At 38.8% G+C, this 13949-nt stretch overlaps 2 protein-coding genes across 2 annotated transcripts; both read right to left on the minus strand.

The window, feature by feature from the left end:
- Window positions 1-542: 542 nt before the first annotated feature.
- Window positions 543-1856, minus strand: LOC139742738 (neuromedin-U receptor 2-like). Its single transcript, XM_071653261.1, has 2 exons — window positions 1119-1856; window positions 543-596 (listed from the first exon to the last, which is right to left on the minus strand). Exons 1-2 carry the CDS (start codon window positions 1854-1856, stop codon window positions 543-545), a joined length of 792 nt encoding a protein of 263 aa, XP_071509362.1.
- An 8936-nt stretch (window positions 1857-10792) lies between these two features.
- Window positions 10793-11752, minus strand: LOC139742739 (adenosine receptor A2b-like). Its single transcript, XM_071653262.1, has one exon. It carries the CDS (start codon window positions 11750-11752, stop codon window positions 10793-10795), a length of 960 nt encoding a protein of 319 aa, XP_071509363.1.
- Between the last annotated feature and the right edge of the window lie 2197 nt (window positions 11753-13949).

Below are 13949 nucleotides of genomic sequence, written 5' to 3' on the forward strand. Positions count from 1 at the left end.
GGACGAATCTCTCACAATATTAACACACACACACACGTCCACACACACACACACACACACACACACACACACACACACACACACACACACATACACACACACACACACACATATATATATATGTATATGTAGGCCCTACAGTATATATATATTATTATATGTATATATACACGATGTGATTTTTTTATGCACCTGTACGAATACACACTTTCACGCTTATGCACTCACGCATGTTTAAGTATCAAGCACAAACACACATACACACACACACACACACACACACACACACACACACACTAGGTTGGTAACGGACTGGTTGCCCTGACAAAATTATATGTTACAAATGTCAAAAAATCAACAGGCTAAGAGCAAACATCTCATCTCCTCAATTAACTTTAATTGTCAATGAAACGTCGAGGTCTTCATAATACTTGGTATATAGAGGGCAACTTTGAATCTCCTGCTTGGTGACACCCCCCCCCCCCCCCCTCCAATTTGCATTTATCTATTTTTGTCGGGTGAACGATACCTATACTCAATTGTCAGTGCTTGATGAAGGGGGCAAAAGTCAATTCACGTATTAGACATCTATCTGTCTAAAGAACAAGAACAATATCCATTAAAGGCATCAACACCTTCATCTACAGTAGATGATGCGATTTGTGTATTATGTAAGCTACAGTGTAATATGTATATGGTAAAACGTTATAATATAAGGGCCTACAATTCACTGTGCATGCAGTGGACTCCCGTTATAATGAAGTCCTCGGGACCGGCAGTTTTCTTTCGTCACATCGAAATTTCGTTATAACCGAGAAAATAAACAATGAAAATACATATAGTGGATTATGTTGTAACCGGAAGTTCGTTATAACCGTGTCAACGGGACTGCACCGTCAATTGTGAAAGTTCTAGTGACGTCGTACCAATCTACGAAATGCTTCCCGGAAGGCCTGATTTCTGTAGCAATAAATGACTGGATTAAGAACTGAACTGATTGCGGTTAAGGAAAATGAGAAGTAATAACTTGCGATAAACACTTCTCTTCTCATGTCCACTATCATTCTTAGTAAGAGATGGAGGACCGCGGGTGACCAGCACAGGCAAAATAGACCAACGATCATGGACGTTGTCTTCACGGCTTTCAGCCGGCTGCTGTTGGCATCTCGCTGCTGTTCTTCAACAGACAGGGCTCTCCCTAGATTTGCTATCGCTGTAGACTGCCGAATCGCGATCGTCAGTATGTGTAGGTTGAAGACAATTAGGGAAGGAATAGCACACAAGGCAACCGCAGTTAAGAGTCCGTATGTCCACAGATCAACAGTGTTGGTTAGTCGACTGCCGTCGCATTTGTTTCCCGTGCCCTCAGATACGAAAGTCTGCATGGTAATGACGGTGTGGATCAGATACAGCAGAGAGACCGATACCCATACCTCAGTGACACAAATTGATACTCTTTTATTCGTGATGGAAGAGGCGTACCGCAGCGGCCGGGTCACCGCGACGTAGCGGTCGGCAGTCAGTGCCACGACGTGCACGAACGACACAGTGCCAAGGTACCTTCCGAAGGCAGGCGGAATAGCAGCAGCAAAGTTAGAAGAACGACTACTGCATGATGTCATTTCGTGGTAGCACATCAGCGGGCCACCAAGCAACCCATTCAGCAGGTCAGACACGGCAAGGCTGAATATGATGAAGTTTGTTGGAGTACGAAGATGACGATATCGTAACACTGTCAAGACAACGAAGGAATTGGCGAGGACAATGAAAATTGAGAGTATTGCTACGATAATGACAAAAATAACTGTGTGTGATCCAATGCTTGGTGTGCTAAAGTCCGTGACGTTGTCATACATTCTGGTAGATGATGTCGGGTTCACTTAGGAACCACACAAAATCAACAGAAAGCATTCACGTGAAGTCGTATACTTAAAGTCTAAGTGTCATATGGCATCTGTTCGTCTTGGAGTGAACGGTATGCAGTTTACTTTCTTTATCTGTCTGGGTGTAGTGCGGTTCACAAGAATGCAAGAATAAAATAGAACATTTCCTTAAAGGTCAAAGAGGATCATCCACACACATCGAGACTCGATCCAACGGGGATGCGCGCGTTCCATTTGAGAAATGGAGCAAAAGTGATTTTGCTTTACAAATAGGCGCAAGGTCATCTAGATAGGTAAACTGTCATCTCGCTAAAGTGATCACATTCTTCACTGTCGGGAATAGCAGTAGTAGGACGAATTATATCGAGCGTACGTAGAGAGCTTGTAGACATGGGCATGATATTTTGTGCGTGTGTGTTGTAAATCGAGACTAATGGATTGCAGTGATTTAGGCGCGCTAAGCCTCCCTAATGGAACTTACAAGGTGAAGTTTTATCCGGTGCTAATTACAGCTGCGGAGTTTCCAACTAGCCAGCAGATACACTTGTAATTTACGTATAATTTATATTTGACACTGAAAGAGGGTTTTTGATGGTGACAATGCATTACCAATCACCAATAATGGAGTTAGTGCTGAGCAAATACGGCAAAGTAGGTCGGGGAATATTAAAGGTGTTGGTGACCACACACAATGCTCCCAACATATTCTAATTCACAACAAAAAGTACGACAAACAACAATGCATGCATTCAAACAAGATTGCTTGTCGAGAGTATGCTGATTTTGATTGACATAGTCCTCGAAAGCACAAAACGAAAACGAAAAAGGTAGACGAATCTAACATAAGACCACTTTAAAAAATATATAGGTCCGTCCTTTAAAGAGCTACCGCTGATTTCATTGGTCAGTCATGTCAGTGTAAAAGGCAATTGGTGTCCGTGTTCTGATGTGAATACACTTGGCGTTATCGGAGAGACTGGATGATGATGGTAATAGGAAAACAATTTCATTCATTCATTCATTTATTTCCATATCAAAACATAACATCTACAAATATCAAAACACAATTGCCTTGGTACATTTGTACATTTTGAATGGAGGGATCATAGAAAGCACACACGAGGCTTGTTGGAAATGATCCCCTACAAACAATTATCAATACATTTCAACTAAACAATTATCATACAAATTCAATTGATAAAACAAAGGTCAAAGATACAGTGAAAAGAGAAGAAAAATTTAACAACGAAGAAGAGCTTTTGGCATTGTCATAGCAACCACAAGCCCAACAAATGTTATAAAACGTGTTTCTTGTCACGAGATTACAGTCATTCGTTTAACTGTCGACAAAATAGTTTATTCAGAACCAATACCTACCCAAACAGGTAACTACTTTTCCATGACATAACAGACGGATAACCGATTATTACGTGACGGACAAAAGAACTTGATCCTGCGGTTGATGACAATTAAAATTTATCTAAAAGAAGTACATCTGTCGAGAAGAAAAGAAAAAGAGTAACGCAAGACAAAACAGTACTGATGCAGAGTTGCAGACTTTATTAGTTGCAACACTCGTGCATCAGTAGATTCATTACACTGTACTAACGGAAATTATTGAAACTGAGGAATCAATCAGCGTGAACACCTTTTCAACTTCAGCAGTAACTTTCATTTCTCGAAACCTGTCATGGTAGTGGTTATACAAACAATTTGTAATATGTTATCACTTTCTCAACCTGATAAGTTCCACTTAGCTATCAATAAAGTTGCAACTAATGGGCTGTTCCTTTGACGGACAGATGGAAATTGTGATCGACCTGGTTTTTAAATTACGCTCCTTCTTGCACCTCCTCCATTTGACGGACTCGGATATCCAATAGGGTCGAGTTGAGCAAGATGTCATCCTAGCCGCTTGGAGTACAAAAGCAAGATCTCATAGCGTTCATCTTGTGCATTCAGAACTACAACACATTATTTATAACCGATATTATATACCAGAAAATACAATTATTTGCTTTGCAGTCATACTAAGTCCTAACGGTCATAATTTCATATCGTTTTATTTGCTTCTACTCACCTTCCTCACGTGGAGTATGAAATAAACGCACAAGAGGGAAAAACAATATTCTTTTGTGCTAATTTCCACTTATATAGGATTACTTACTGGAGTACCAGTTTCACTACTTCAAAAGCTAGAAATTACTTTTAAAGACAGGGAAAACAACAATGTGTCATGATTTCCCTGCTTTTCTTGATTTGACTTACAGCTGATGGACCAGTCTATAACTACATTTTCGACCTTTTAGAAGGATGCAAACTATTGTCAAACAGCAGGACAGAACAGCTTGTAGGTAATTTTGCCCAGCCCCACTGTTCTTTGAACTACTTTTCCATAGCTAAGTTTACACATTTTCTCCACAACTAGTTTGCTACGTACCTATATATACCATTGAGGAATGATCACGTTTCCTATCAAGTCAGGCATACAATTTCTTCATGCTGTTGCAGAAAACTAGTAACCAAGTTGGTATTCTTTGGAGACAACCTATGAAATGACCATTGTAACTGTCTATACCTTCGCAGGAATCAACACACAAGTAGCATATGCTTGCAATTTTCTTTACATACTTATAATACTTATCCTTTACTGTTTTTTTTTTTTTTGGTTTTATTTATCCGTACGTACATCGGTTAGACGTGCTCAATACATCCTGTGCTCTTCAGTGCACATAAATGTGATTGCATTTGATTTTTCCTTATTTGGGATATCTCTATAAGAACATTGCCAATAATGAACAGTTTACTCTGCATATAATAATTTTCGTTATCGTTATTAGATTTGTTCATTTTTTATTGGTCCTGCTTGTTTGGCTTGCGGAAGGGACATCAAAATGCAAAATTCAAGGAAATGATTTTTGATAATACTATAAGTCATGTAGTTTCATCAAAGAAAGGGATGTAATTATGCTTTAACAATGCTTCTCTTCCTTTATAATATGATACTCTCAAAGAGACAATCGATCCGGGCGAGTTACCAATGTAGATGTTGTAAACCATTTCAATTTTCTATCGCTCCTCCGTAAATATTGTGTCTGCAGTGGAAAAACGGGGTTGATACCATTGTTTTGCCCTTTGCACCACACACTATATGGCTCCCTTTAGTATAAAGTGGCTACATGCGCCATACTAGCATCTTTACAAAATTGACTGCGTTTAGACTGGACAAAAAATGTAGTCAAATTGAATGATAACTAGTAACAATCTAAGTGAAGACGGACGGCATTGAAGAACTACAGAAGATGTTCAAGCCGGAATCCTTAAGCGGCCGGTCTCGAGTCTATAGGTGAGCTCGAAGATGTGTTCACTTTTGACATTTTTCAGACTTACAAGTCACCGTCATATCGGATGGTATGAAGTGATTTCGCTCCACTAAGACCACAGCGGATTGTTTCGCGGAATGCCTCCCGAAAATTCTTGTTCCTGTAACCATAGATGAGGGGATTGACGGCTGAACTAACGGCACCTACTAGATGAGCTCCATACAAGAGAACTATGTACATTTCATTGCCCACATTTATGGTCAGTCTCAAAAACATATAAATCAGCATCGGTGTCCAGCAGGCACAGAAGGTGCCAACAACTACAGATGTGGTCTTCACCGCTTTTAACCGTCCATCATGGCGGTCGTATTCATGAGCGTCAGGCTGGATTACTCGTCTTACGTTGGCAATGGTATTTGCTTGTCTAACAGCCACTCTCAGCACGCGAAGATTGGAAGTTATAAGAAGCACAAAAGCGGCAAGTGACATTCCACTCATGGTCGCTAGTATGACTACATCCCCTGTATCGCTCAAATGCTCTCCACTGCACGGAGCCTGGACTAAAGTTTCATTAGAAGTTGAATATAATATTGTGAAGAATAGTATGTGCCGTAATGTCATCAAAATTCCCGATGAAGTCCAAATGACGACCACGCAAAGAGTGACAAACTTCTTTGCGACCAAAGAGCCGTATCGGAACGGTTTCATCACTGCCAAATAACGGTCTTTCGTCAAAGCTATGATGTGGAAAAAAGAGACTATGCTTAAAACTCTGATCGGGAAAGCAGACAGCTCCATGAAAATCGAGGATGATCTAAGAATGCAGTACGATATTCCATGAAAGCACAGAAGAGGGATGCCTATAAGGCCTGTCATAAGATCGGCTACAGCGAGACTCAACATGATGGAAAGTTTTGGCGTACGAGGCTTAAGGTACCGACAAATTGCCAGGATGACGAGGGTGTTCCCGCAGACAACACATACTGCCAAGATCAGCAAGAGCGTTACGATGGCGATCAGGATGTGCTGATCCGTCAAATTTTGAATTGCTTCCATCGCCACATTCGTCACGCTGTTACTGCCCCTGAGTGTACACCCACTTGCTCGAATATGAAACGTTTTGTGATTTTCTGCTCAATTTTAGTTTTTGAGGACTCGGCTTTTCCGGTACCACAAACGAGCTACTAGGTCTGCATGATGAGAGAAAATCACATGACTAGCGCGCGCAGGCAAAATGATCAACGAGGCATGAAGTTTCGGTTTTGGTCAGATTGTCATATTTTACGTGTAATTATCGGTAGTCAGTTTTATGTATTTATATAAAACTACTGTCTTTCATCCCATCACACTATGAAATTTCTGGTAAAGGGATAATGTAAACATAATGCAAAACATATGAGACAACCGCTGTCTAGGTACAGTAACACGATCATGTCCATTATTGTCGTCACTTTCTGAAGAACTCTGGACTTTGAATGGCAACCTCAGAACTTTCTTGTTTTCTTCAGACGTCAGCGCAGCTTGAACTTTGCATTATACCTTAACGGCGTCCGTTGTAGAAAGAAGATGATTTTGTTTTCTTATTTTTGTTTAAAGTCTGCATCATCATTTATCAATCAATCTCCTTTACCCAGCATGTAGTCTACTGCGAAGAACACAATGTGAGAAAAGGAAGGAGAACAACAAGTGTCAGAGCTGTCTTCATGGCATCATGTTAATGTGTCCATGTAATGGAAGAGGTAAACAAAAGTGCCCATTATCATGTACCACTTATCATTCAGCAAGGTCAGGTGACAAGTTGGAGGAGCGAGCGTGCGTTTGCTTATTGACGGTATCATGTGTGCCATATCAATCTGGTCTTTCATTGATATGCTTCAACCCGTATACTTTACGAAATAATAATAATAATGATAAAATATGGACACGTACAGTGCGTGTCGATCTCTTTATATGGTAGTAACAATAATGATACGTTTAATCGACCACTCAGAAAACGTTGTTAGAGCTTTTATTCTTATTTCAGATGTCAGTGGTCTTTCATCTCCTCTCATTATATATATTAGTGACCACGAACATAATGGTGATGGTAAGCACAATTTGTATAAATAAAGTTATTGATGAGGCAAATTTCACATATATGTAAAAAACAAACAAACAAAAGTAACAATTTTATTTAAAAAGAGAGTAATAACTGCCTGGATTTGTTTTTGTAAGTTTTCTCTAAAATATCAAAAAGATTTTTTTTTTTTTTTTTTTTTTTTGGTGGGGAGGAGAATGACGATGAAACAACATTTTGTATAATTAACATTTTGGTTTTAAAGAAAGTTTCGTATAAGTATATCTCCTTTAAAAATTGTTAATGATGTATTTACGTTTGATGAAAAGAAAACAATCTTTGACCTGTTTTTACGTATATCAAAGGCATTTCATACTGCCAGTTCTATTCTTATCAAGACAATGTATCACAGAGTGAGGGGAAATATTTAAGAATTGTTTGAAAATTATTCAACAGATTTAACAATTTGTATCCATTGATAATTCTCATTCAAATGCAAGTTTATCAATACAAGTTGTATTAGTATACCCAAAGTTATGTATATTAGGACCATTGGTTTTTAGTATTATGGTTATGTTAGTTACTTATGCTTTGAGACTGATATCTTAAGCTAAACGTTGTGTCCCCTCAGTATTTATGGTTTCTAGACCAAGCAGTACAAAAATAGGAACTAAATTATTTAATATATCACATTAAATGAAGAGAGAATAATAGGGACTAGGTTAAAATGTTAAATTTCTAGGTATTTTAATCACTGAACACTTGGATTCGAAATATTTTACACCAAAGAAAAGTTGTGTATAAGATATCTAAAACTGTTGGTATTTTAGATAAACTGAAGAGATTTTGACCACTACATACATTTCAGTGAATTTGTATAGTACTAAACGATTTCATGACATATTTCGTTTTATTGTGTTTATGTATGAGGTAAATGTACATTGCATTTATTGAAGACAGTATAATCTATTTCTTAAAAATCGTGCAAGCCTTGTAATAACAAATGAATATTTTTTAATGTCTGCTGACTTCCGCTTCAAAAAGTTGAATTCTCAAATTAAAATACATGTTATATAATTCGTCTTTTTTTTCTCCGGGTAGCCAGTTTTATGCATAAACACTCACAAGGTAAATTGCCTAAAATTTGGGGCAGTAACTTTGTTTTTAAATAGTTTTATGATTTACATGGAACTCGAAATTTGTGCAATTTATATGTTCCATTTTATCAACATAAAATTTCGTTTTTGGACCACCACAAACTGAAACTTGATGATATATTGGCCCATACTGGTCATCAATAAAAATGCGGTTGTTAAGCATTGATATATATATATATATATATATATATATATATATATACATATATTCTGATACAAGTAAATGTACTTTTACATGTATATGTTATCATTATTATTATTATTATTACTGCCATCACGATTAGTTATATCGTGAATTATTTCTCATTTTAAGTGTATATACGTGTGTTAATATAATGTTTGCTGCATGCTCAGTACGAAAGAGCGAATTTTAGAGTTAAAGAATTTTAGTGTACAACTCAGTTTGATTCTTGTCACTCTGTATTTTGTAATCAAACTGAAGATAAAAGTCATGGTAATTGAAGTGAAAGTAGAGTCGACCCCTCATGGATCTCATCAGAGCAGTCTAATCAAATCAGAACATTATACAAAAAGTTTTCCCGGCCAATTTCGCACTTTTTTTCAGTCCAATTCCTCATTGCTGCATTCAATTTAGCAAAATTTAGCCTAGATGACATGTTCGGTATTTCAACTTTATAATCTTTTCATTCAACTTCATTTTGGAGCATTCAAATTACCTCGAAAATCATTCGAATCAGCACTTTTTCAGTTCAAATTCGTAGGACAGAACCATTTCGAAAATCGTTCATTCAATTTAGCATGATATATTCACGTGATCACGTATACGCTGCATTGGGCATCCAATTAAGCATAAACTGCAGTCAATTCAGAAGGAAATGTTTATGCTTTTATTTTTTTTATTTCATTCATCAAAGGTATTGTTTGCAAGTATCATAACATCTCATACTTTGGTATTAATTCTTTATTCTGATATCATCTTTGCAACAGTACTTTAAAAAATTTGTGTAGGTGTTTATAATTTTCGATAGCATTATTTCAAGTTTATTTTGACATTATATATTTGGGAGAAGGAGGTTTTAATTTACATCGTGATTATTTAATTCATCTGCATGTTTCATTATTTTCATATTATGGGTGCTATATTACATTAATCATCATTAGGAATTAAGCTCTTGGATCAGCTCTAGCCATCAATAGTTGGTGGGCCAGGCATCTCGGGAGGTAGGTCTGGGTGTGGTTAAACCACCGGATGACCTTCTCTTGTGCTTTGGAGTCCGTATGTCGCCGAAATGCCTGCTGAATGAGATTGATTCTCCGCTCCTGGAGGTTAACCCCAGCTTCCTATGCTGCCCCTCTGCCTCCTAGGCTGGGAGACAGAGGGGCAACTCCGGGGTGCAGGCGAACTTGAATGACTGAAGAGCACGTGCCAATTTGAAAACCCGTTTTACAAATTCCAAAGGCACATGTGCGAATTTCATTGATCGAAATGCTAAATTAAATGAACAAGTTACAATTTTGAATGACAGAAAGTGCAGTGACGAGGATTTTCGCTAAATTGAATGACCCTTCAATCGAATGGACTGAAAGTGCAAAATTGGCCGGGAAAACCTATAATAAGGTGTTATTTATCCACTGTAGCCTCCTCGATGTTGCCACTGCTCTTATACCAGAGGGCCCTGCCATTATTGTTACCCTCGTGATGCCAGGTACCCATTTATACATGTGGGTCGAGAGGGACATGGTGGGTAAAAACATCTTGTCCAAGGACGTGAGCATCGAACTCAGGTCCTTCGATTGGGAGTCGGGAGTCTTATCCACTATGCCACGTACAGCGCCCCCACATTCTATCTTGATTGACGTTTAGGTAGAGACTGCAAGCTCTTTATTACTGAAACTAAGAGTAAATTCAAATGACTCAAAGAACGCAAATGTGATTCAAAGATGACAGCATATTATAGTAAGGTGCCTTGACTTGAATAATTGGTAATTGTGTCCATCAATCAATTATGTCCAAAATCCAAAATCGGCTCCACTGTATCTCTGCGAATCCCTAAGAACAGCTAATGAATACAAAGAACGTCAAACATGTTAGATAACCCGAAGTTTAGGAGTGCTACATCTACGAAGATGTTGTAATTCTTCACAAATCACAGTCAGGTCGAATGACCTAAAGTGATTTCCCGGTCGTCAGTCGTTTAGTGGAATGCGTCCTGAAAGTTCTTGTTCCTGTAACCATAGATGAGGCTATCGACAGCTGAACTAATTGCACCTACAAGATGAGTCCCGAAAACGAGAACTACGTACATTAGTCTTGGCTCATATTCGTGGTCAGTCTCAAGCAGAAATAAATCAGCATCGGTGTTCTGCAGGCACGGAAGATACCAACGACTGCAGACGTGGTCTTCACCGCTTTTAATCTTCCGTCATGACGGTCCTCAGTCCACATCGGATTGTTTTGCGGAATGCGTCCTGAAAGTTCTTGTTCCTGTAACCATAGATGAGGGGATTGACGGCTGAACTAATCGTACCTACAAGATGACTCACGTAAACGAGAACAACGTATATTTCTTTGCTCATATTTGTGGTCAGTCTAAGGAAAAAATAAGTCAGCGTCGGCGTCCAGCAGGCACAGAAGGTGCCAACGACTACAAATGTGGTCTTCACAGCTTTTAACCTTCCATCATGACGGTTGTAGTTATGACCGTCAGGCTGGATTACTCGTCTCATGTTGGCAATGATGTTCGCCTGTTTAACCGCTACCGTTAGAACACGAAGATTTGAAGTTATAAGAAGCACAAAAGCGACAAGTGACAAACCACTCATGGTCGCTAGTGTGGCAACATCCGCTGTTTCACTCAACTTTTCTTGGCCATTACACCAATCCGTTGCTGAATATTCATTTGAATTTGGGTCCGTAAAGAATGATTTGTGCCATAACATTACGGAAATTCCGGACGTAGTCCACATGACGATTATGCCAAGAGCAACACATTTCGTTGTGACCAGCGAGCCGTATCGCAACGGTGTCATCACTGCCAAATAACGGTCCACTGTCAAGGCTACGACGTGGAAGAACGAGACTATGTTTAAAACTCTGATCGGGAAAGCAGACAGCTCGATGAAAATCGAGGATGATCTAAGAATGCAGTACGATATCCCATGAAAGCACAGAAGAGGGATGCCAAGAAGACCTGTCATAAGATCGGCTACAGCGAGACTCAACGTGATGGGAAGTGTTGGCGTGCGAGGCTTAAGGTACCGACAAATCGCCAGGATCACGAGGGTGTTCCCGCAGGCAACACATACTGCCAAGATCAGTAAGAGTGTGACGATGACAATTACGATGTTCTGATGATTTTGAATTGCTTCCATCACCAGAACTGCTAAATGTACTGCCCTTGCATGCATGAGTGTACGGAAAAATTGTGTGATTTTCTGTTTCCTTTTTTTTGGGGGGGGGGGGGGGAGGGCTCTTTTTCCAGCAAAAAAAAAAATAAAAAAATAAAAAAGCTTCTGTCCTAAGGGATCAGAAAAATGCACATGAACATCTACAATCTATGCAGGTAAAAGGGCCAGTGATCGATGTCGATCCGGAGTGATGTAGTTTAAGCTCTGGGCAGATCGTCAGATTTTGTGTGTAACTATCAGTTGTCGGCTAGAAGAGCGACTCTGTCTTTTCATACATTAGGGAATCACATTGACGCTCTGTTGGGTGAAGGAATAAAGAAAACATACATGCACCAAACATTTCAGACAATAGCCTGACAGGGTACACGATCACTTCATGAAGAACTATGAAGTTTGATCGACAATCTGAAAGCTAATTCTAGAGACATCATGGCAGCTTGGTATTTTCAATTACGTACAAGGCGTTCTTTGTTGATATTTCCGAAATATCACTGTCATTACGGACTATCTAATGGCTATAACGCTGGGGAATGACATGCAACATTTCTGATTGGTAATGTTGTCAATCACAAAAAAGGTGATATTATAGTAAGTTGCATCGTTACTTATCACTCCATCACCTTTTTCGTGCATGTAAGGCTAATAGTGAGATGAATGCTGTCTGTAGGACCTACTGCGATGGACGCAGAGGGGGGAAGGAAGGGGTCATCTAACGAGCCCGACACCAACGAATCATCACGGCTCATGAGTTCGACACTGCATATGGGCAAAAGGGCCCACGAGACAGACACTGCGTACAAATAAGCCCCTTGATGTAATTGATGTAATTAGTGTCGGACTCGCGGGTCTTGATTTGCCTGTAATGTCGGACAAGTGTGGTTTGTTTGCCTTGTGTTGAGCTCGTGGACTGTATGACTCTTTCATGACTCGTGGGTGTCGGACTCGTGACGTGCATCAAAAAAGAGAGGAGAAAATGGGTATCTGAAAGAGCTGTCTTTATGGTATCATCTTAATGTGTCAAAGTAACGGAAGAGATAGAGAGAGATGGCTACCATTAATACCATCTATCAGTCAGCAAAGTTCAGATGAAAAGTTGGAGGTAATAGTAGGTATTATATGTGCGGTATTCAACCCTTATAATGTCCTTCATCAACAATTAGATGAAATTGATATTTGAACAAAAGTCTTAAAGGGATGGTATAGTATTGGCTGAGGTGAGAATTCAGCTGTTAACTCTTTGCGAGATATCTAGAAACCACGTTATGAGCTGTTAAGAAGCCTATTGTAAGAGGAATTCAAAGTTTATTTGATGAAAGTCGGTTTTGAAATGGCTGAGATATCGAAAAGCAAAATAAAACAAATTGATCCTAATAAAACGTGAGTCCCACCTTTTTTACGACTGGTCTTAATTGTGCCAAATGATATCAAGATGGTAAGGCGTATTCCGGTTCACAAGTTTTAAAGACCTTTTTTTTTTTATTGATTTCGATCTGTGAAAATGTTTGAAAAAAGTAATATATATCGGAAGTGGTATTTTTCTACCAATTTGGATCCAGAAAAAAAATAACAACACAACGCACGCCTTCATTACCTATGTTGAAAAAGTTACACATGCACTCGATAAATCTTTATAAGCATCTCCCTGGATTTCTCAAAGGCTTTTGATTCGATCAACTACGACATACTGATATACTTTTCTGCAAATTATCCTACTGCGGCATACCTGCAAAAGCCTTGCAGTGGTTCACGAGTTATAGTTATCCAACAGAATACTGTGTAAACGTCAATAGCTTTGATGCGGTGTTCCACAAGACAGTTTTCTAGTCCATTACTATTCATTATTTAAATGATCAATACTTTTCATCGGTCCTCAAACAAACTGTAATGTATATTAGTCGCGGATGACTCCAACCTTTTTTTTTTTACTACCACTGACTTTTGATAACAACACTAAATGAGGATTAAAAAAGTTATAGAGCATATGTGAATAAATTGTTATTGAAATAAAGACAGAATATACTTTCTGAAGTAACTCTGAAGAAAACTATTAGATATACTTCCTGACTGTATGATTAATTCAAAACTACCCCCTTTAAGAAGTTCCTTTAAACAGATTTTTTTGACGCTTGTGTTAATAACATCGCGCAGGCTTTTAGGTGTC

Source organism: Diadema antillarum, unplaced genomic scaffold (genome assembly GCF_040938485.1).
Source record: "Diadema antillarum isolate AM-2024a unplaced genomic scaffold, OU_Dant_1.0 seq00001018_RagTag, whole genome shotgun sequence".
Taxonomy (NCBI): domain Eukaryota; kingdom Metazoa; phylum Echinodermata; class Echinoidea; order Diadematoida; family Diadematidae; genus Diadema; species Diadema antillarum.

Coding starts and splice junctions, on each gene's coding strand:
- LOC139742738 (XM_071653261.1), bottom strand. CDS start 1,856: ATGTATGACAACGTCACGGACTTTAGCACACCAAGCATTGGATCACAC. Junction 597..1,118: donor TGAAGACAACGTCCATGATC/GTTGGTCTATTT, acceptor CTTGTTCTTTAG/ACAGATAGATGTCTAATACG.
- LOC139742739 (XM_071653262.1), bottom strand. CDS start 11,752: ATGGAAGCAATTCAAAATCATCAGAACATCGTAATTGTCATCGTCACA.